Genomic DNA, 21,187 nt, shown 5'->3' with positions numbered 1-21,187 from the left:
GGCTATCGCCTCGAATCCAAAAACGATGAAAAAACGAATCACTGGTCGCTCAGTTTGTGGCAGAGAAAGTTTCGTTTTCGATAGCTCGTAAACGGATCGTTTGCGAGCCTTTGGTGATATCTTTTGCGAGGCGATTTTAATATCATTAACGATCCGAAATTAATATTAGTAGCGGATCGAAAAAGATTTTATAAAAGGTGTTTCATTCCATTTCATTCCTACAGTGAAAGCAGTACTACATTTTTTGTTTTTCTTTTTTATTTTAATATCTTTTTAAATATGGACTCTTTAATATATGAGACTCTTTTGGAGTACTTAAACGTTTACTTTCTGCTTCTGACTTTTGGATATCCTGTCCTGGGCGTACTGGAAAAACTTCTGGGTTATCCGGTCGAAGTCCGCGTCTTCCAGGGAAAATTTTTCTTTAAATCCCGCTGTAAAAAAACGATTTTGTAATATGGTGCATTGTAATATAATTATTCGTATACAAAATACTTACAACGGATTGCTAGAGTAACGCGCAACCCCCTTATACATTTCTTGGCCTCGGTTCCACGCCAAGAGTACAGCCGTGCGAGGTCGTCGGACACTATTGAGCGCCAAGAGCTTCGAATCCATTTGTCAAACGCTTTCTCGCCTGACATCATAAGTTCAGAAATCTGTATAGAATATTACATAAAAGTTAAATTTAACTCGTGAGTTGCTGATTATGACTACTTACCAACTTTTTGAAGAATGCTTCATCCTTCAACATCTCCTCAAAACTGTCCAATTCGACAACTGTCTTAAAGGACTCAATAGGCATCGCGACTTTTGGCGTTTGGAGTTCTCCACAAATCTTGGCCTTTATAACTGATATTTCAGATCGAAGAGCCACCATTTCTATTGTGTTGCGATCGAGCTTAGTCATGATTATGTCAATTTTCTTATCAATTCTTATTAATTTATCTAAGATAGCTGTAAAAAAAACATAATTGTAATGTATTTATTTGAAAAACATTGAGACGTATTCTTACCTGACTGCTGAGTGTCTGGAACATATTCGTGTACTTCTTCTAGTTGCCCAGAATTTAAATTAAAAAGGGTTGCGGGGGTGTCTGACATTTTCTTATATTATTGAATTAATGGCAAGTATATGTGGACATCAGTATCGAATATAGGTAAGATTTTTCCAGAAATGTTTTCTATTGAATGCTGCAATACATTGCTATCGTAATTTATATTTTTTGAAGAAAATATACCGACAAGAGTTGAGTCTATTGGGAAAACAAAAAAAGGTTCAAGATCCACAACTAATCGGCTATGCAAAGTTTTATTTTGAATGTTACAAATTTTAAATATGTTGTATGTAGTGCTATCTCTAATAAAGTAAAAACTATTTGATTCTTTCAAATCAAAAAATAAATCTTTGTAGAAAATTTTATTTGTGGTGTTTTTAAAATCCAGCAATTTGCTTTTGGGCACAACGTTTAAAATACTTCGCTCTACAATACGATTATACAATTGCTCTATGACAAAATCAGATTTTTTAACCATATTTTTTAATTGGCCTAGAAAATTTTCGAATGGAAAAGAACTTATTGTCTCTAAAGAGCCGAAGGCAAGTGACTGCGCGCTTAAATGTGTTAGGGAATGAAAATTAAAAGTTAGCATTGGCAACAAATATAACAAAGGAAGTTGTTTTACGAAATCGTTTAGTAAACTGGATGCAAGTTGGTTTTTGGTGATACAATATTCTTTGTGAAGAAGAAGACGCATTCCAAGGCTGAATAGTAAAAAGTGATGGTAGCGGGTTTTGTCTAGAGAGTTTCTCAACACAATGGGCCCAGTATACAGCATAAATGTTCTGAATTCTGTTGCCTTGAATCTTTCAAGATCATCAAGAGATCTCGGCTTTCTATTGAACTCCCTAGGAATAAATCTTCTAAACGAAATGAGTTTAGAACTTATTAGGCTGATTGTAGGCCGACTCAAAGAAAATCGGTGACCTTTAACCCTTACTAAAGCCACTAGTAGTGTTTTCATAATGCCAAGACAAGCTACATGCATATAATCAAAGGGAAACTGATTGACCATATCAATAGGCAAGTTTTCTAAAGCTAGTTTATTCTGTAGGTTATGATGCTCTGGCTGTAAGCGATTTCGGAAAGTATAGTCTGTTCGAAGGGTGTTTTCTGAAAACTCAAAAACCATTCGCCTTTGAAAACTTTTACCCTTTTGAGTGCACTTGTTACAAGCAAAAAATCCTGTATGATGTTTAACACCCAAAATATATGCACGTGCTGGTGCATCGCAAACTATAGATCTAATCCCAATAAGAAGTTTTCTACCTTGATGCATCATGCCATCATGAATTAATTTAACTAGCTCGGTGACGAATTCTTCTAAATAAATATTGGGATCCTTGGGTTTGGAATTGCCAACATATATCCCAGCTACAAGAACTGATTTTGTGCCATTGATATTTATTAAAATGGGCCAGGCTTGCTTAAGAGAACTTTTAAACAACGGAAGTCCGTCTACATTTATATTTAGGCTTACGCTATTAGATAAATAGCTACTATTACTTAAAAAATCAGTTAGCGCGTCTTTTACACCGTAGTGAAAATAGCTTCCTGGAGCTACATCCCTTTGAATTACTGCACGTGGTGTGCATTTTAATGTACGAACATCTCGTGGCAAGCCAGGAATTTTTTCAGACAACAACTGAAGCAAATCATTAGCTGGCCTTCTGCTGATATTATTTTCAGACATCCACTGACCTAGACGAGTATTGAAACTTTTTGGTTCGGAATTCTCAACTAAAACATTAGAACAATCAGAAACACTATCACAAAATTCCTCTGGAAAACTAATATCTGCCGCATGTTTTTCAACAGTATTTATCTTAGCAGTACTGTTTATTATATGTTTCGATTCGCATATATAATTCCTCCTCTTGCGCTTTAATGACATTATTAAATTCTATTGCTCTTCTCTTTACTTCCACCGCAAAATTCCAAGAAGAAGGCTGAAAAACGAAGAAGAACGCACATGTGATTTTTGATTTATTTCTGTTTTGTTTTTTGGTTTTAAAGCCGTTTTAACTCACTCTTTGGGTCACAGCACTGAACTAAACACTCAATTATAATTTAATTACAGATTTTGTTTTTTTAATAAATCACTTTTAAACAATTTCGGCTTTTATACGACTGCACTCTGCAAGTTTCTAAGCACAAAAGAACACACGCACAAAAGAAACGAACGAGAAACTGCGCATCAGCCATGGAAACAAGAAACGAAGTGGAACAAAAACGGTAAAGTCTCGCAAAACTATCGCAAACGATCTCAAAAGTGAATGAAAACTGGACATAAGGCTGAAAATAATGTCGCCCGGTTTTTGTTTACTTAACGCTCGTTTTTGAGTCCGTTTGCGAACATTTAACGAGACTTTAGTAAAAGCTCGCGGATTTCTATCGTTTCTAAGTCCGTTTACGAACATTTTGCGATAGTTTCGCTATACTATCGCGCCTTGGTCCGCTGGGTTAAAATAAAATGACTTCATTTAAAAATATTTAAAATGTCATTTTACAGTTACAAAACGGAAATAGCCATTGGATTATGTAGGTTCTAATAAAGGTGCTGAAAAGTATGCTATAATAAAATATATAGGTTATTTTTCTAGGAAATGTTTACTTAATAAATGTTACAAATATTATTTTAAATTAATTCAATTGAGATTAAAGATTTACAGGTAAAGCTCAAAATATTCCCTGGATGGTTAGACACCATTAAAGAGCCATCTCATTAAATTCATAAAAATTTCCCTTATCTTATCGCCGCTAATGCATTTAATATTGCCAGCGGACGGACCCTTTTCTGAGTTCATCAATTCGCTGGCGAATTTGACACGCATTTCGGTCTATTAACCAAAGGAAAAACCATACCAAAAAGGATTTTCAAGGCAACCAGTAGCCAGTGGCTGCCAAAAAATATCTCTGGCCATCTATCTTTGGTTTAAAATCGCCAAAAAACGTGACGAGGGGTGAGATGAAAATGAAACTGAGATGGGAAGCAAAGGGAAGGGAGGATCGGGGAAGATAGCCCGGGGATATGAAGCGACTTAGGCCGCGTTAGTCCTTTAATATGCCAAGATTGACGTCGATTATGCATTAATAGGACACGCACTATAAATAACGCGCCTTTGGCCCTAGCGAAGTCCTGTCGTGACGTCTATGGGCCTAATGAAGGCTTTTTTCAGCATACGTTCCACGTAGTCGCCCGGGGGAGCGAGTGAAAAAGAGGCTGCCAGAGAAGTGCACTGGGAGAAAATGTGGGTTATGAATGAGATATATATGTTTGCATTTCTCACTTGTTTTTGATGAAACTTTAATTAAATAATCCAGAGATTTATAGAGATAAGTGATAGAAATTAGAGATAAAAAATGAAAAGGTAGCTTATAAGTTATAGGTGTCTAAAAGTATGCAGCAAATAGTGGACTGATTGAATTCATAGTTTTTTTGAGTTTAAAATATATTGTTGCATACTTTTAGATACCTATATTGACATTTGAGGTTACAAAACCTTTGTGATTTCTGAATAATATTCAAGTAACCACTTCATTAGTTCTGATTTTCTTACACTCTCAGTTTAAAGAACCTTTCAATACAAAAAACCTAATCTCAAATTCACATAAATCAATCTTTTACATCCGTGTTAATTTTCTACAGCGGCTTTTTCGATTTCCGGCGGACTTTGTTCCGTGTCTCCTTATTTTTTTTAGCAGTGCAGTAGGCGTCACCACCCATTTCGAATTTTGCGCTGACATTGATTTGCGCATACATTGCAAATCCAAAGAGAGGACAATAAATGCCTCGGTTGCTGTTGCTGCTGTTGTTGCTCTTGCTGTTGTCGTTGGACCATCCTTTGTATTGCTGCTGTTGTTGCTCCTTGTGTTGCTGCTGCGGTTGCCTTTGTTTGGTCTGTGACAGCTTTTAATCTGGCACGAGGCACAGCAGCAACACCAAATGTTCCACAGCAGCAACAACAATGGCAAGGAGCAGCAACAATGGACTATTCTATGTCTAAAGTGCCTGGGACGCCGACGACGACTGTGTGGCATATTTGAAAATCACTTTAGTTCATATTTCGGACGCACAGCCTGAGACCTCAGCCAGTTGTCATTGCGTTCCTAATGCCTGTCCAAAGCGTTAATGATGCGGTTGCTGGTCAACCGCAGCAGTCGCCGCAGCAGCAACTAGCAACACCCACTAGATGGGTAGATGAAAACCACCCAAAAACCACCCATCTAGCCCATTCCCATTCCCGCCCCCTTGTCCTTCACGCAATTTACATAATGGTCGGCTCCTGATGCAGGAGAGATGCTTTCAACAACAATAACAACGCCAGCAATAGCAATACCAACAGCAGCAACAACAGCAATACGAGCAGCAATACCAACAGCAACATCAACAACATCAGCAGCAAGAACAACCGTTGATGGCACGTTTTTGATTTCAATTGCTATTGCCAGTAGTTTCACTTGACTTTATGTGCTCCTGCGTCTCATCCCTAAATCAGTGCACTGAGAAAAGAATAAATTAGTAAAACCTAGAACTATTTTAATAATCGCTTACTGTGAGATCTAAAGCTTCGTTTACTAAAAAATATTATTTTAAAATTTTCTATAAAATCAAAAATTTAATTAAATCAAATAAAGGTATAATTCCTTAGTTGATAATGTTACCAAATGTTAATTGATATATATTTATAACATAACTGAAATATAAGGGGTATCAAAGATATAACTAGGGTTTGTAATTGTTAAATTAGGTGTCTAAAAGTATGCAAAAATATATTTTAAGCTCAGAAATAGGATGAATTCATTCAGTAAGTCTACCGTCCTTTTTTTACTGCTTGCTTTTAGACACCTTTTATTTTCACTTATTATTAGTTTCACTTATGATGCTTTCTTCAGTAATGTAAATCTATTTAATTCTTCGAACTAAACCCCTTTCTAATTGGTTTTCCTACGAGTAACTCATATTTTCTCGGCGTGCAGCCATCTTTCTCGTCGTTTTCCGTTGGGCTCTGATGTCTGGCCTATATAGGTTGCTTGGCGCCATTTTATGTACGTAGCAAAACAAAAGTTATGGCCCGATTTTCCCTATCGCCTATGTCGCTCGGCCCCACCCACTTTCTTTTTTCTGATTTTTTTTCTGCTTTCAGCTTTGCCTCTTCGGGTTGGGGGCGTTCTCTGGTAACAAGTGGGACATTTGCCAGTTTGCCTGGCCGTTGTTATTGTCCTTGTTGTTGATGTTTGCTGGCAGCAATAAAAACAAGCAAAAAATGTTGACGCCACCCTTTTTTTCCTCGCTCCGCTTGGTGGACCAAAGTTACGCATCTAATAGGAAATCGGCATATGTATATGTGTACACAATGGAAATCCTAGTTTTCCCCATTTCCCAATCTCGAAAACCCAATGATAATTTTAAGCAAACGAGCGGAGGGCCCATAGTGAAAGTCAAAGTCAATTACGTGGCGCTTTCACAAATCTTTCTCAGCCAGGACAATCGTGTTAAGGAGCTGGGGTTGGGGGGCTTTTGAGGGAGATTGGGTGGGGATGCTATGGCAAATTAATAGAGAACACACACGTAGGCAGGGTCTTACCCACACACACACACACACATCGCCTCGTAGTCTCGTAAAATGTAATGTCATAAGTGCTGCTCTGAACCTAAAACATTCCGCCTAACGCGACCTCCTTCCCCACGCGACTCCATCTATTGCCTTTTTCCCTTTCTCATCTCGGTAATAGCCAAGTGAGAATCCTTGGCTGCGATATTACGACCTTCTCATGCCCAGTAACAGGTTTTTTCAATCTTTTCCTGCTCACAAAAACGCTGCTCTTACCAGAACTCTATAAGTTTGTGTTATATGAAGTTCCTGCTTGGACAGCAAAAAATGTTATTGGCTTATTGTTATTAAGGCTTTAGTATTTCCTAATCCTATCCTTACAGATCTGTAAATTATCCAACATTTTAAAAGTAAAAGTAATAAGTTTAACATCATTAATTGGTTTTGTTTCCAAGCGATTTGTATTTTTATTTGTAAGAATATTTTAATAAAAGAAAATAAAAAGATTGGTATTCTTAAGAAAAGGCTAAAAATGTTTTTTTTTTTATTGGGTTATTATTATTATGATTGCAGATTTTTTATCCCTGTTTTTCAGACCTTGAAATCATCAAACATTTTACAAATAATATTTTGTACTCTTCTATGAAAAGAATATTTGACTAATAACAAATCAAACTATTCTTTAATTTAATTAGGTACCCTAAAGGCCCTAAAAAAAGGCATCTAAAAAATACGAAACACGTTGAAAAGGTAGACTACAATTAAATATTCGGTTACTGGACCCTCTTCAGCAGATCCCACACCCACTAGTCCCCGAATTCGACATACCCTTACCCCAAAGAGAAAACAACGGGTACAAAAAGTGGCTTCAACTTGGGATGCTTCTCTTTTTCGGCGGAGGGGAGTAAAATATTCGGATTAGTTATGCTGTTGGTTTGCCCGGGGCAGTGTCTGCTCGGCATCCTCCCCCTCGCACTGAGTGGTGGGTTGTTGGGCCCTTTGTGTCCTCCGCAGGACTCGCACTCGACCAGGACGAAGATGGAGTCCTTGGACCCCAGGACCATAACTAATTCCATGGTTATGTATTGTAGTTTCCTGCGCTGCCGTCGCTGCATTCATTCATTCACTCACAAATTGGCAGGCAGCGCTTGAGGCTTGTGCACTTGTGACCAAAGAGTCACTGGACTATGGACCCAGGACTATAGACCACCCATCAAGGAACTGTTGCTCGCCGAGGGGAATCCGGAATCTGCTCTGTTGTTCAGTCAGTTAGTGGCTTATTTGTAGGCAAACATTCGCCGGTGAGGCCCCGGGATCCATCTAGTTCATAGATTTATCTAAAATAAGTGAACCATCTAATTGTTCAATAAGTTCATCCTGGGCCCCGAGCATCGCTCCTTGTTGCTTGTTTAGAATATCCCAGGGAATGAATAGCCAGCTTAGGCAAATGGAATCCCCCCACCAGCTCTACTCCATACTCATCGCCCGCAGGCTCCGACCTCTAGACGTGCTTAAACCCAAAATTAGGGGTGGTTACAGTGGGTCCTGGGTGGTTTGGGTGGCTTGGGTGCTTCGTCCTTCTTACGGGCCATAAAATTTAAAAGCGAGCAAAGCATTTTAGCTCTGGTGCAATTTATTAGGCCGGCTCATCGCGCCGCATTTCGGGCCTTTGCGTAACAATTGCCTTCATCTGTTGATAAATCCCTGGCATGGCACCAAGTAAATTGAAAATATACCCCATCGACTACTCCTCCGAGTTCCGTATCCGAATCCGAATCCCGATGTGCAGCCAACTGTGTCGCAGTTCTAATTATCCACGCACATGTCTGCTGGCAAGCGTTTCCCGAACAGGCCAACTTCTTCAACTTAAACTTGGGTTGGTGTTAAAAGGGGAATTGTTGTTCCAAAGTCCTTAATTTAAGTGAAGTAGGTGCTACAAAAATTCTAAAAAATTATAAAAAATATTTACTGATGATGTAGAAGAAAAGTTCCTCGTAGACTGTACCTCCATTGAGCTGAAGACCGGGCTTAAAGCGAGCCCAGAGGACACGGTAAAGCAGGAGCTTCCGCTTCTGTCTTTTATGCAACTGCAGTGGCCACCCGCTGGCTGCTGGCTCAGTGGCAAGCAGCAAGCGGCATTCAAAACAGCAGCCAGGACGGGCCGCCAGCTGTGCAGCTGCCTCCGCATCCGCAAGTGGCGTGAAAGTTATGAATTTTAAACATTTTCTGGCAGGGCATCGCCGGAGCCAGAGAACGCCCCTTTTTGGCCACGTCCATATATTAGTTTCGGTGTCTTCGTGGCGTCTGCAGATTTATAGCTGGCCGAAATCTGCAATTGCGGGTGACTCCCCCCGACTCGTTTTCGCAGAAATTGTAAGAAATCTTTATAGAAAAAATACCAAAAGGATGTATAAAAGCAGTTGCATCACTTAAAGCTAAATATTATTGTCTTTTGTCTGGGCTTTCTCAGGAAGCTGCGCTGCTGTTGCGCCAAATATCCACATCCGTTTGGAGGCATTTTCGGAATTTGTAGTTGACCAGGCCAATGGAATACATCGGGTTGGCGGCCTTGTAAAAGTGCAGACCTCGTCCAATCTTGATTATGTAGCCATTGCTTAAGCTGCAGCGAAAAAGAATAGATAAGATATTTTATATATATATTTTTGCAGTAAGGTGGATCGATTATTGTTGAGATGGTACTATTTATTTTTAATTTTGAACTATTATTTATGAAAATATTATTGATATTAAAAAAATAATTGGGTAATGGATTATGGATAATTTTGGATTCTTAAATACTTTTAAATTTTTTTCACCATAATAATCGATTCACCCTACTGAACATATTTTTTGCTGACGTGACGCAACTCTTTTACAAGCTTACTAGATTTTGCGATCGTGCAGCGAGTCTTCGTATTTTATGGAGAAGGTAATGTTTCTCCGCTCCAAATCTCCTTTGATCTGTCCAAGATTTGTTCTTTGTTGATCGGGGTTCTTGGGATCCTGGTACTCCTTGGTGACCAGGCGAAAATACTTTAAATTTGGGCAGTTGGTGGCAGCTAACTCCAAGAATCTCACTAGGTTTTGATACTGCAAGAGGTTAAATGTTTTAATTATTAAATAATCTGCTGGAAATATGATTAATATTGGTTACTTTGGTATTAACATAGGCTGCGATCATTTTTTAATCTTTATTTTATACATTTTATACTTATTTTGTAGGTACTGATAACTTCTTATGAGGTCATACTGATCCATCATATGTGGCTTGGTGAAGAACCTTTAATACCTATGTAATGTAGGTATTTCAAAGATATTTATTAACTTTTTTAATGACCTAGCTGGCCTCTAAGATATTGTTTGAATATTATATGTTTTTATATCTTATATCTTCCACTAGTTATGCACTTTTTTTCAGACCGGTTTTAATAATATCTTGCTTACCTGATAGTTTTGCGTCATATAGGGCTCCTCCAGCATTATCTCCACTGTTTTGTCATCCATAAATTTTCCGAAGAGCTGATCGTAATCGAAGCCCGTGTCATTTTCGTCGATGGAAACGTGGGAAACAACTTCGCCGAGCATGAGTTTTCCGTTAACGCGCGCTTTTATGGCATCCGCCCGATCCATGTACTCCTTGATCCTGGTGAGGAATCCTTTCCGCTTCGCCTCATCCGGTTCTCCGTTTACGAACTGCATTAGCTGAGCAATTCCCTCCGTGTAGAGCGTCTGCGCCTCCAAAATCCGCGCATTTTGGTCGCATTCCACGGCGCGTATGAGTAATTCCTTGGCTTTCAAAGCGTTGCTCATCTTGGCATCTCAGTAGGGAAGTTTCAGTACTCGAAAGTGGGTTTATCTTGCTGTTAGGGATCTTTTAAGCGAGGATCGTTTACATTAAATATCTTTTTGCCACGAAAATCAACAAAGAAATCGCCATCAGCTGATTGTGAGACCGTAGCGCGCTAGTCTGAAAATTCTGAAATAGCGGGAGATACTGGTATTTATATAGTGGCGTACCGTTATTTTTTGAATTTCAGAATTTTTAGATAAGACTTTTTTTAATTTGCTAAATAAATTGTAAAAATCATGGAAATAAATAATTTTTATAAATAAGCAGTGCCCTATATTCAAGAAATAAAGAATGTTAGAAATATACATATAATATAACCATGAATTTTAATTTCTCTGCAATAATAACAAACAATTCAAGGAAAAATGTCTGGATCAAACGGATGTTAATTTATTTTTAAGTGCAAAAAAGGAAATGTATAAAAGGAGGTTAAACTTTAAAGCTGCCTCTGCCGGATATTAAATTATTTATTCCCCGAGTGGATTATTCTTAACTGTTTTTTACCTTTCGTTATTTTTTCTCTGGCAAACTTTTCAATTGCAACATGTGCAAATTAAAAACGTCCCAAATTTGCATATTTTACTGTGGCCCGATGACGTTCCCTTTATGGCTGTGTCGCTTACGAGCAATTACCTGGAATCGAAAACGAAAGCGTTTTATCGCCAGCCAACAGAACAGAAACAGCCAGACATGCCAACATGGAGCCAAATTCAATTTCACTAAGCCAAATATTAATTTATTTGTGTTTTCATTTCTGGCTCCCAAACCGCCAGGTGACCAATGGATCTGGATCAGGACGAGGACGAGCATGAGGATGAGGGACCATCCAATCCAATCGGAGTCAGCCAAAGGAAAAACCGAAAACGTTTCGTGTAATTTCGAGTATTGGGCGGGGTGTTTTTCTCCGCTTTTTTGGGTGGTGGCTGAGTGGTTTTCCCGACCATCCCGAGTCCGTATTTTTATTTATGTCATAAATTTTAAGCCATTGGGAGCTGTGAACGGGAACGTGACGTCAGCTTATAGTTCGCAATGCGGGGCTTAAATTTTTCGCATTTTAAATGCGTATTAAGCAGAAAGAAAAGTCATTTTAGGTGATTCGACATAAAACCCGAACCCCGAGTCCGCCACCCAGCTCATCCAATTGCGAATAAATATGGCTTAATACATGCGTGTGGATGATGTGCTGCCATTTGACTATGCAATTTGTTTGCGTCGATAAAGTGAAATGTCAAAAAAATAGAAAAAATCTCATAATTCGAAAAGCCATCGAATGTGATGTCAAATATTTGAAATTTAAATGAAAACTTTATTTGGCGAGTCGAATAAAATCACTATTAGTGGATATCTCGTAAAGGAATGTGTGATTTCCATAAAAAAAATACTCAAATGATTAAAGTTATTTTAGAAACTAGAAATTTAAATAAGAATAGGAAATAATAAATATAAACATAGCTTTTATAAATTATGGTGATCTATGTATGTATTATCTTTTTTTGTAAAAACAATTTCAAGTTTAAGAAAATATTTTGTTAAATTATTATTGTTTGTATTTTTAATAAATATAAAAGTTATTTTCTTTTTATTCCTCTTATAAAATTGATATTAAAATAAGTAAAATAATGATGTTTAAATGTAAATATATGTTGGACTTTGTTACTTATTTCTTAAAACGTTTTCTTTAAAGAAATTGTTATAACTTTGCATTCTAGATTAAAATTCCTTAGTAACTTCCTCATGTAAATGATTTAAATAGTTTCTAAGGATCCTAAGAAAACATTGCATACTTTCCGGCTTTTAAAATTCAGTCGGGGGAAATTAATTTGCCATCTCGAAAACAAACTGTTTTTATTTGTAAATTAGACAAGTTGAAGTGAAAGTGAAAGTGACCTTGTTAAAGACAACATGAGATGGAGAGGACGTTGAGCTGCTGCTGCTCCTTTGAGTGCCACGCAGGACTAACTTTTTGTTTGGAATTAGTGGAATTGTATCTTGTAAAACACAAACTCAAGTGGGCTAAAGCTGCGAGCCTAGAGCTCTGGGATATCCATGGATATATCCACATGTCACCCAATAATGCGCTGTGATGTGCCAAGCCACTTGTCCGAGTGTCGAGTGGTTGGGGGGTTTTCAGGAGTGGGGGTTACTTTGCCAGGAGGTTACGGGGTGGTTTTGCCGAGGGGTTAAGTTCTGGGGTGACTTAGAGGATGGTCTATATAGGAATCCGAATCGGAATCGGCATCTTTCGCTTGGGGGGCAGTGGTTAGCTGGGCTTAGCTCATATTACGGGTATCTTGGCGCCAGCTTTTTATCGACGATTATTTTTCTTTAACTGTGCGTGTTGTTGTTGTTGCTGCTTCTGGCCCGATTTTATTGTTGTTGCCTGTGCCTTTTCGCTCAATATTTGCTTGCTAGCTGCCTCTTCTTCTTCTTAGTCTTTTGGCTTCCTTTTTTTCCGCCACTTTTGCAGCCTTTCTCGTTGATTTTTATTTGTTTCTCTTTCAATTTATTTTGTCATTTCGTTTTCCTTTCTGCTGTCATTGCTGTAGCTGTTGTTGTTGTTGCCACTGCCATTTTCATCGCTTTTATTACAAACACACACACACTCACTCACTCATACAGGAGCAGACACATGTGGAGCAGCTCCCCACATTGTGTATGTGTGTGTGTGTCCTTCACAGTCACAGTCACAGGCACATTTACAGTCACACATTCACAGTCACATTCGCAGTGCGTGTTTGTCAGTCTAACTGTGTGCTCAGTGCACTGCGAGAAAACTGGGTAAAGCTAATAAAGGATTAATAAATTAATAAGTAAGGTTTATCTTGGGAAATTTGAACTTTAAAAGGTTTTAATAATAGATGATTTTGATTTTTACACGGAAAAAGAATTTTTATACTTAAAAGATACTCTTAAAGGAATATTGAAGTCTTAAATCATAAGTAGTATTTAACCTTTTTTCTTTAATTTTACATTCATACAAAAAGTACAGGTGATAATACAACCTGTTATATGACATTTTCTATATATAATGTGGAATACAATTGTTCAAATGTTTACCAGATAAACAAACTTTTCGGTTTACAGCTTTATCCATTTTTACTCATTATGGGCAATGTTTTAAAAATATGCATATAAGGTTCTTAGAATTTCATTATTTAATTTACAATCGAAAGGGTGCTTTCTTAGGGATTTGAAATTCATCAATAAGGTGTCTAAAATTTTAATTGCCTCCAAATTTGTATGCCACTAAAAATTTCTAGTTTCTAATTACCCATTAGTTTTTGAAGCCTAGATAGGAGCAAAAACTTACTGTGTAGGATTTAAACTTTCTTGAGCCCTTTCGACGCGCGTATTTCTTGGCTTCTTGAGTGCATGCTATGGCATACCCTTGACTTTCCATAGCTTTTTGCTCAGTGTGTTTGCGAATCTGTTTGTTTGCTGCTAAATGTGCGCTCAGCCCGCCACTCATTTATGTCGTCGATGTGCCACAGCCGCTGTCACCCTGTCCACCCCCTGGAAAAACAGCCCCTCGCCGCTCATCAAACAGCAGCAGCAGCAGCAGCCTTGCCACCCATTTTCTCAACCCCCCTCCTTTCCCCCTTTCCCCGCCCCCCGGCACGTTCGTTCGTTAACGTTCAGTTTTCCACTTGATGCTATTTATGTTTGCTTCCATTTTTCAAGAAGGATCAAAATTTATATTGGCTAAAAAGTCCCTCGAGAGCTTTTTACCCCCACCATTGGGTTTTCTTTAAGGAAACAGCCCGCTGCGCCCCGTTCCTCATCTCATCACACACTCTTACAGATGTAACAAATTGTAACACAATCGTAACTGTTTACCCGGGGGTCAGGGGTCGCCGAAAATCATAACCTCATGAACTTTTGCGCCCCCTTGCGGAGAACGCGGTAAGTGGCCACGCCGCCTCCTTTCATTTTTAGCCCACATGTCCCTCAACTCGAGCGATTGAATTGAGCTGTGCAATTGTTTTGATTTCTGGCCCAGGGCCTTCATTTTCCCGCTTGTTCCCTGGCTTTTCCTCAGCCATTTTCCTAGGACCCCCCCTCCACCACTCCCCAGTACATTATGACTTCTCGTATTTATCGCCTGTGTGGCAAAAATGTAATAAACAATTCGAGATGCTTTATTGCTCTGCAGCAACTCAATTTATATGGCCTGGCCTTTGAGGTGCTCTCTCCTCGATTTCTTCCAAGACTCCTTGGCGTTCCATATACTCTAGATCCTGGCCAAAAGCAATCCCCATCATTGCCCCTTCCACTTTGGCCTGCTTTTGTTGTGCGTCAGTTTCCCTATTAAGCACACACAAATTGATGATGTTAACAATGACGGTACAGAAAAATCAACGGCTCCATGACTGGACAGAAAAAAAGGAAGAAAAAGCTGAAGTTTCTGCCGGCGAACCGGAACAGCGCATGGCCAACTGAAATGGAAACTAGCTGGATATTTCGGAAGTCCACTATTGCAGAAATATGTAGTTCAGGATATATGGGTTCTATTGGAGGTGTTCCAGAAATCATGAAATTTATTGGGAAAATATATCATGAGATGAAAGAATATTCAAACTCAAGAGAAAATAATCTTAGGGAATATAGATTTCCCAGAAATTAAAAGAGACATATGGGTTCTATTGGAGATGTTTCAGAATGTATCCTTTTAAAGAATTAAAGAAAATGAAAACATGTTTATAAAAAGATAAAATAACCAAAAGGAACCAACTACTGGAAAATATATCAAAGGATGAAATCATGTTAATACTAAGAGAAAATATCCCCAAGGAAAATAGATTTCCCAGAAATTAAAACAGAAAAAACTTTGATCCATGTCCTCCATAATCCCCTGTAAATAAATTTAAAGGCTTGTTCGGGGCTAAGAAAATAAACACATTGAAAAATACATTATCATATTAAACTCTGAATAAATTTTATGGCCAACATTCAATTTTTGTTTCGAGCTCACGGTTGAATGAGCATCATGTGTTTTTTATGGCTTAAAGGTCATGCAATGAAGCTTAAGTAATTGTATTACAAAAGGTAAACACAAGAGAATAAATGTATACATTTATTTTGCATAAATATTTTATTTTTATAATCCAAAATAAGGTGATTAAAATTAATTTGTTGACTTTGTTAGAAGATTAAACCAATAAGAGTGAATTATAAATAAATATGACTTAAAAATTATCACAAAATATGTATTAATTTTCAATATTTATTAAGCTAAATCTTATATTCTATGATTTTTATGTTAGATATGCAATCAGTTGGAAAAATGCTTCAAACTTCTGAAAAAAGCCATCATGAAAACTATCAAATTAATGAAATAAATGCTTTGTTCTAACTGCTCACGTTTTATAGTTTAAATATCAAAGTTTATGTTGTAAATACTGCAGCTGATGTTTATTAAGCATCGTTAAATATAAAACCAAAAGTTTTCACTCCCCGGACAGAGATTTATGGCCGTTTCAGCATTTTCAGGAACACAGTCAATAGCTCTTCGTGTTTGTGTTGCAGGCCAAAAATGGCTTTAATGTTTTCGCATTTGCTTTGTTGGCTTTGATGGAAGCTAACTTTGGGCGGATGGCATGGCCCCCGAACCCATACCCCATCCCAAGGACTTTCTATATATGTTTGTATGGTATATGCCCACCCCTTCGGATCGACAAATCAATTGAAAACTGACAGTTGTGACTAAACGGCGCATATTTCCTTGACATCTGTGTGGGAGTCTGTGTCTGTCCCTCAATCCACATCCCGAATCTATATATATATATGGGGGTATTCGTATTCCGAATTGAGCGTGTGCTTGTCTGTGTCATGCATATTTCTGTATTGGATTTCAGTCCATTACGCGTCGCTCGAGTTTCGGGAATTGGATATCGGCTTTTATATATATAGTATAGTATGCCCTGTTGCCGGTTTCGGTTGGGTTTCTGCCTCTGTTTTTGGTATCTGGTTCTGTTTCTGTTTCTGGGTTCTATTCCTGCTCTCTCTCGGTTCCGTTTGTGCATTAACGAAACTCACGCACGCCAGCCTATCCAGCAAAATGTCAGGGGCTTGATTTATCCTGGCCAACTCCGGCACTGCGTGTTTGGCCACAATCAATCGATTGCCGCCATCGCCATCTCCATCGCCATATAGCCATATACCCATAGAGCCGTATAGCCAAAGCCCATCAACTTGGCCCATCACCGCCCGGCGGTTTGTAACTGTCGCTCAGGGCGTGCCTACACTCAAAAACTCATTTTTTCTAAAAATACACGCACTAAAAACAACGGTTGTTTACCATAAAAGGCCGCATAAATGTTTATATTTACTTTAGCATGAGAATTGGAATTCAACGCATTTTAACATATTTATTTGTCCTTCAGAATTGATTGAACTTTAAAAAATATGAAATATTTAATCATTTATTTTGTTTAAATAGTGGAAAAAATAATACTAATAAAATAGGTTTGCAAACAAATATTAAAAGTCTACCTAACATAAATTCCCGGGGGATATGGGGATTAAATACCCCTAACAAAATATTTAGTTTGAAAACCCTTTTTGATATATTATAAATATTTAGTTACCTTTACGTTAAGTTACCATGTTTTAAGATCACATCCAGATGATGTTTTTCTTAGTGTCGTATCAGAACTGCTCAGAACAGGATGGGGCCCACTGACTAACTGACTGACAGGACAGGACGAGGACGGGAACAGGAAGCGGACGGAACCGGGCCCAGAAAGCGGCAACAGCTGAGCAGAGCCGCTCACGGGGGCGATAATTAAAATCCGCTACGCGCCCCATAATTAGTTGCACAGGTCGAAAAACGCTAAAACGTAGAATGCCACACCGCAGCGTTGCCAGTTACCAGTAGACCAGTAGTCCACTCCATTATTCGTGCGGCTGCCCCGCGGCGAGCACTTCCAATTCTGATTCCAAATCCCGATGCCGATGCCATGTGCTATCTCCATCTCTGTCCATTTTTATGGACATGTGCGTAAGCGATCCGTGCGAAAAATGGGCGCTTCGCAGCAATTACCACCGCGGGAGAAGTCAGAGAAGGCAGAGCCGCCGACCAGGCCAAATAGATTCGCCATGGCCGATAAGTCCGCTTTTCCGCTTTCCACTTCCCTGCGTCCTGCGATTTCCATTCTGTTAAGTTCCGAGCGTGCACGCCTACGCACCTTTTGCTGTCATGCAAATCAGTTTGCGGCGGGTGGCCTCCAAGTCTGCCACCCCACTCTTTTTCTATAGTATTCGATATAGTGCGGCCCTTCCCCATTTTCCGGCCCAAGCCCTCCCATATGCGTAACGCCCGTTAAATTACGAAAACTTCGACTGGCGAGGCTAGATATGTGAAATAGTGATGAGTACAAATTGGTTTTGTATTTTAGTTTTTCTATTTTATTTTGAATAAAGAAATACTTTAATCTATTTGAGATTTTTATAATATTTGAACATAATGATACATCTGACGCCCAACGTGGGGCATTTACAAATGGCGCCCAACGTGGGGCTTCCCTTAAGGGTATAGTTTTTCTTTCTTTCAAAATCCTTTCACATTACGTCAGAGGCTATTCCATTATTCCCAGCAAGTCGTAGTTCTTCCTTGGAACGTATTAGCGTCAACTCTGGGCTCTCGATTCGAGCCAGGTCAGGTGGTTGGCCGGAACCGTCTGAGTTTATCATTGCGTTGCGAAATGCGAATCGGAACATCCGCTTCTAAATGCCAGGCATTTGCAGAGAGCTCTACACCTACCTCATTCCGAACGAACCTCATATCTTTCTAATGGGGTTAGACCTGCAATTGTGTCCAATGTTCGGCTCTAAATTGAAATTGACCAGAGCTGTGAAAACGGGGAATTGGCGGTGGTAACCACGCCCACGGACGACGCCTTGGCTTATATAACGCGGGGCTTATGTAATTTCAGCGTCACTTTGGAGATTTATAAATTTTCGTTGGTTTTTCTTTCCATTTCGCGACGGTCTTGCTTTCTTTTTTTTTACCCCCGTTTTTCCCCGTTGTTGTTTTGTATCTCATTCCCAGAAAGAGAAGTCGCATTAAGCCAGCTGGACGACGTTTCATTACCAAAAAGGAGGGAAAATGGAATGGGGGGAAAAGCCCGAATGGAGCTGGGAAGTATGCAATGTAAATAAATGGATAGGAAGAAATCAACGTTAAAATAAATGACACTAAAACTGGAGACACACTCACTTTGTTTTTGTTCTCCATTCCGCTCATTTAGCCCGCGTTGCTGTTGTTGTTTTTTGTTTTGGCCCGCTCTTCAATTGGCTATTAAGCAAATTGATTCAGTTAAATTTATCTTAATGCAATCTTCTGCCGACTCCCACGCCGCCGCCATTGAGATAGTGCATAATTTGAAGGGCATAGTAAACAAGCCGACAATTCACGCGCAACAACGGCCGAGCAAAAATATCTGGCCCACTTGTGGATACACATAGAAGATACATCTACATCCACGTCTCTCGTGGGTCCGACACATGATGGCGACAAAAACAAAAAACCCCGAAATAATGGTAGAGAAAAGCAAAGTATCCAGACCCAATCCCCAAAATTCTGGGATGGGGAAGGACGAGGACGACCATAAAGCGCTCGAAGCGTGAAGAACAAGGGTGAATGCGGAAAGTTACAGAAAAAAAGCATTAGAAAATATATCTGGCTTGGCTTAAAAAGCGCGCTGTTGATTGTTTTGCTGGATAACGGCCACGACGATTCCATTGCCCATCTACCAATCTACTCATTCCATTCCCTTTTTTTCCGAACTGTTGCGGGGTTATTTTGATTCCGTTGTCGCCATCCGCTATCCGCCATCCGCCTATGATGGAATCGCCCCGAAGGGCTGTTCTATCTTCCCCCCCGAAAAGAACCCAACCCATACCATATACCATCCAATACATCCCCTCAACCCTCAGCCCTCCGGAAAACTATCTCTCCTCGAGCTGCGTATGTGTGCTACTGGGCAATCTCTAAGCCGTATAAATATGCCATCGTCTGAGGACAATCTACTAAAACCATCGGATTCGACTCGGCTCGCGTGGCGGCGGCCCAGCCCAAAAACAAAATGGGAACACAGGAAAAAAATGGAAATGGAAAATGATTAAATTAGAGTCCGACTTATCTGAGTTGAATTTTCCGCAAGCCGCATTTGGTGTTGGCCAAACTAAATTGGGCTTGATTAGCTTTGAGTGGCTCAAGTTTGCGTTATTTTCTCTAGAATACTACAAGTTGGAATGGACGTGTATAGTAAATATTAGTAGTTTTCGATGAAAAAGAGTTCTTACGGATTTTTAACTATTTATAGATAAATATTAATATTTTTGTCAGAATAAATAAATCTAAAAATCGTATAATCAAGGAAATGATATATTTATCTTCATTTAGTTATCAAAAACTATTATTTCTATTATATCCTTAATTTCTCGCAGTGCTTCGACAGAATCAGCCTCGCCTTCGAGCCATTGATCGGCCTATAAACAGAGTTTTTCTCTTGGCTTGTTATTGCCCCATAGGCAAATCATATAAATTATGCTCAATTTTTTCCTTTTGGCTTTTAATAAGCATAAAAACTTATGATATGTGAAAATATGCGCAACAAACAACAACATTTCGGAGGAGTAGGAAATCGGCCCATGGTTATATGGTCCATGGGGCTGTTTATGCTTGAAAATTGTTTACTTTCTTGTTTTTGGCTCACAGTTACGCGCAGTTATGGGGCAGCAGCCACAGTTGGGCTCAGGAATTTATTTAGCTGACAACACAACAGCTATACAGCTACTTATTTGGCCGGAAGGGGTTCGGGCTCTCATTCTCATATTCTCAAACACAAGTATATCCAACGCCGAACGTGTCACATTTCCCCTGGGGAATCGCTGGCATGTACTTAAGGTTGAATTTAACTTTGATTTGAGGTGGCCCTTCAAGGATGTAGGGCACGCGTCACGAGGGCTTAGATAATAGGAGGTAATCGCAGTGTTAAAGTGGGATGAATCGAATGTATTAGAACATTATTGAAAGCTAAGAAAATAATACCATTATTTCTGATTAAGCACAAGCCACTTAATGATAATCTAATAATATTTAATATTTCTTTTAAATATAAGTTATTTGAAAATTTGATTGAAAAACAAGAGAGAACGCTATAGTCGGGTGCCCCGACTATCAGATACCCGTTACTCAGCTAAAGGGAGTGCGAAAGAGATGGAGAAAAACTTTGATCCGCCGTAACTTTTTAACGAATGGTCCGATTTAAAAAATTTTTTCTACATTTCGATAGGTATTGATAAACACAATAAAACTGCATTTTTACTTTTCCAAAATATTGAAATTTTTAAAATCGTATATAAGCGATTGTGGGCGTTAGAGGGGGCGTGGCACCCTTTTGAAACAAACTTGCGCTGCGTAGGAACGCCTAGAATCTGCATGCAAAATGTCAATCTTCTAGCTTTTATAGTTTCCGAGATCTCAGCGTTCATACAGACAGACAGACGGACAGACAGACGGACAGACGGACAGACGGACAGACGGACAGACGGACATGGCTAGATCGACTCGGCTAGTGATCCCGATCAAGAATATATATAGTTTATAGGGTCGGAAACGCTTCCTTCTACCTGTTACATACTTTTGCACGAATCTAATATACCCTTTTACTCTACGAGTAACGGGTATAATTAAAATAAATAAAATAATTGAAAGG

The 21,187-nt window shown here is 39.0% G+C and overlaps 2 protein-coding genes across 2 annotated transcripts; both read right to left on the bottom strand.

Moving 5' to 3' along the window:
• Positions 1-274: 274 nt before the first annotated feature.
• On the bottom strand, positions 275-1,157 carry LOC108055181 (uncharacterized). The gene is made up of 4 exons (XM_044394489.2): positions 1,017-1,157; positions 722-957; positions 500-659; positions 275-434 (listed from the first exon to the last, which is right to left on the bottom strand). Exons 1-4 carry the CDS (start codon positions 1,102-1,104, stop codon positions 316-318), a joined length of 603 nt encoding a protein of 200 aa, XP_044250424.2. The 5' UTR covers positions 1,105-1,157; the 3' UTR covers positions 275-315.
• Positions 1,158-8,983: 7,826 nt separating this feature from the next.
• On the bottom strand, positions 8,984-10,555 carry LOC108054850 (MIT domain-containing protein 1). Its single transcript, XM_017137940.3, has 3 exons — positions 10,061-10,555; positions 9,501-9,706; positions 8,984-9,236 (listed from the first exon to the last, which is right to left on the bottom strand). Exons 1-3 carry the CDS (start codon positions 10,424-10,426, stop codon positions 9,083-9,085), a joined length of 726 nt encoding a protein of 241 aa, XP_016993429.2. The 5' UTR covers positions 10,427-10,555; the 3' UTR covers positions 8,984-9,082.
• Between the last annotated feature and the right edge of the window lie 10,632 nt (positions 10,556-21,187).

This window comes from Drosophila takahashii, chromosome 3L (assembly GCF_030179915.1).
Source record: "Drosophila takahashii strain IR98-3 E-12201 chromosome 3L, DtakHiC1v2, whole genome shotgun sequence".
In the NCBI taxonomy this organism is placed as follows: Eukaryota; Metazoa; Arthropoda; class Insecta; order Diptera; family Drosophilidae; genus Drosophila; species Drosophila takahashii.
Note: the sequence above shows the minus strand (reverse complement) of the source record. Positions and strands in the feature narration are given on the sequence as shown.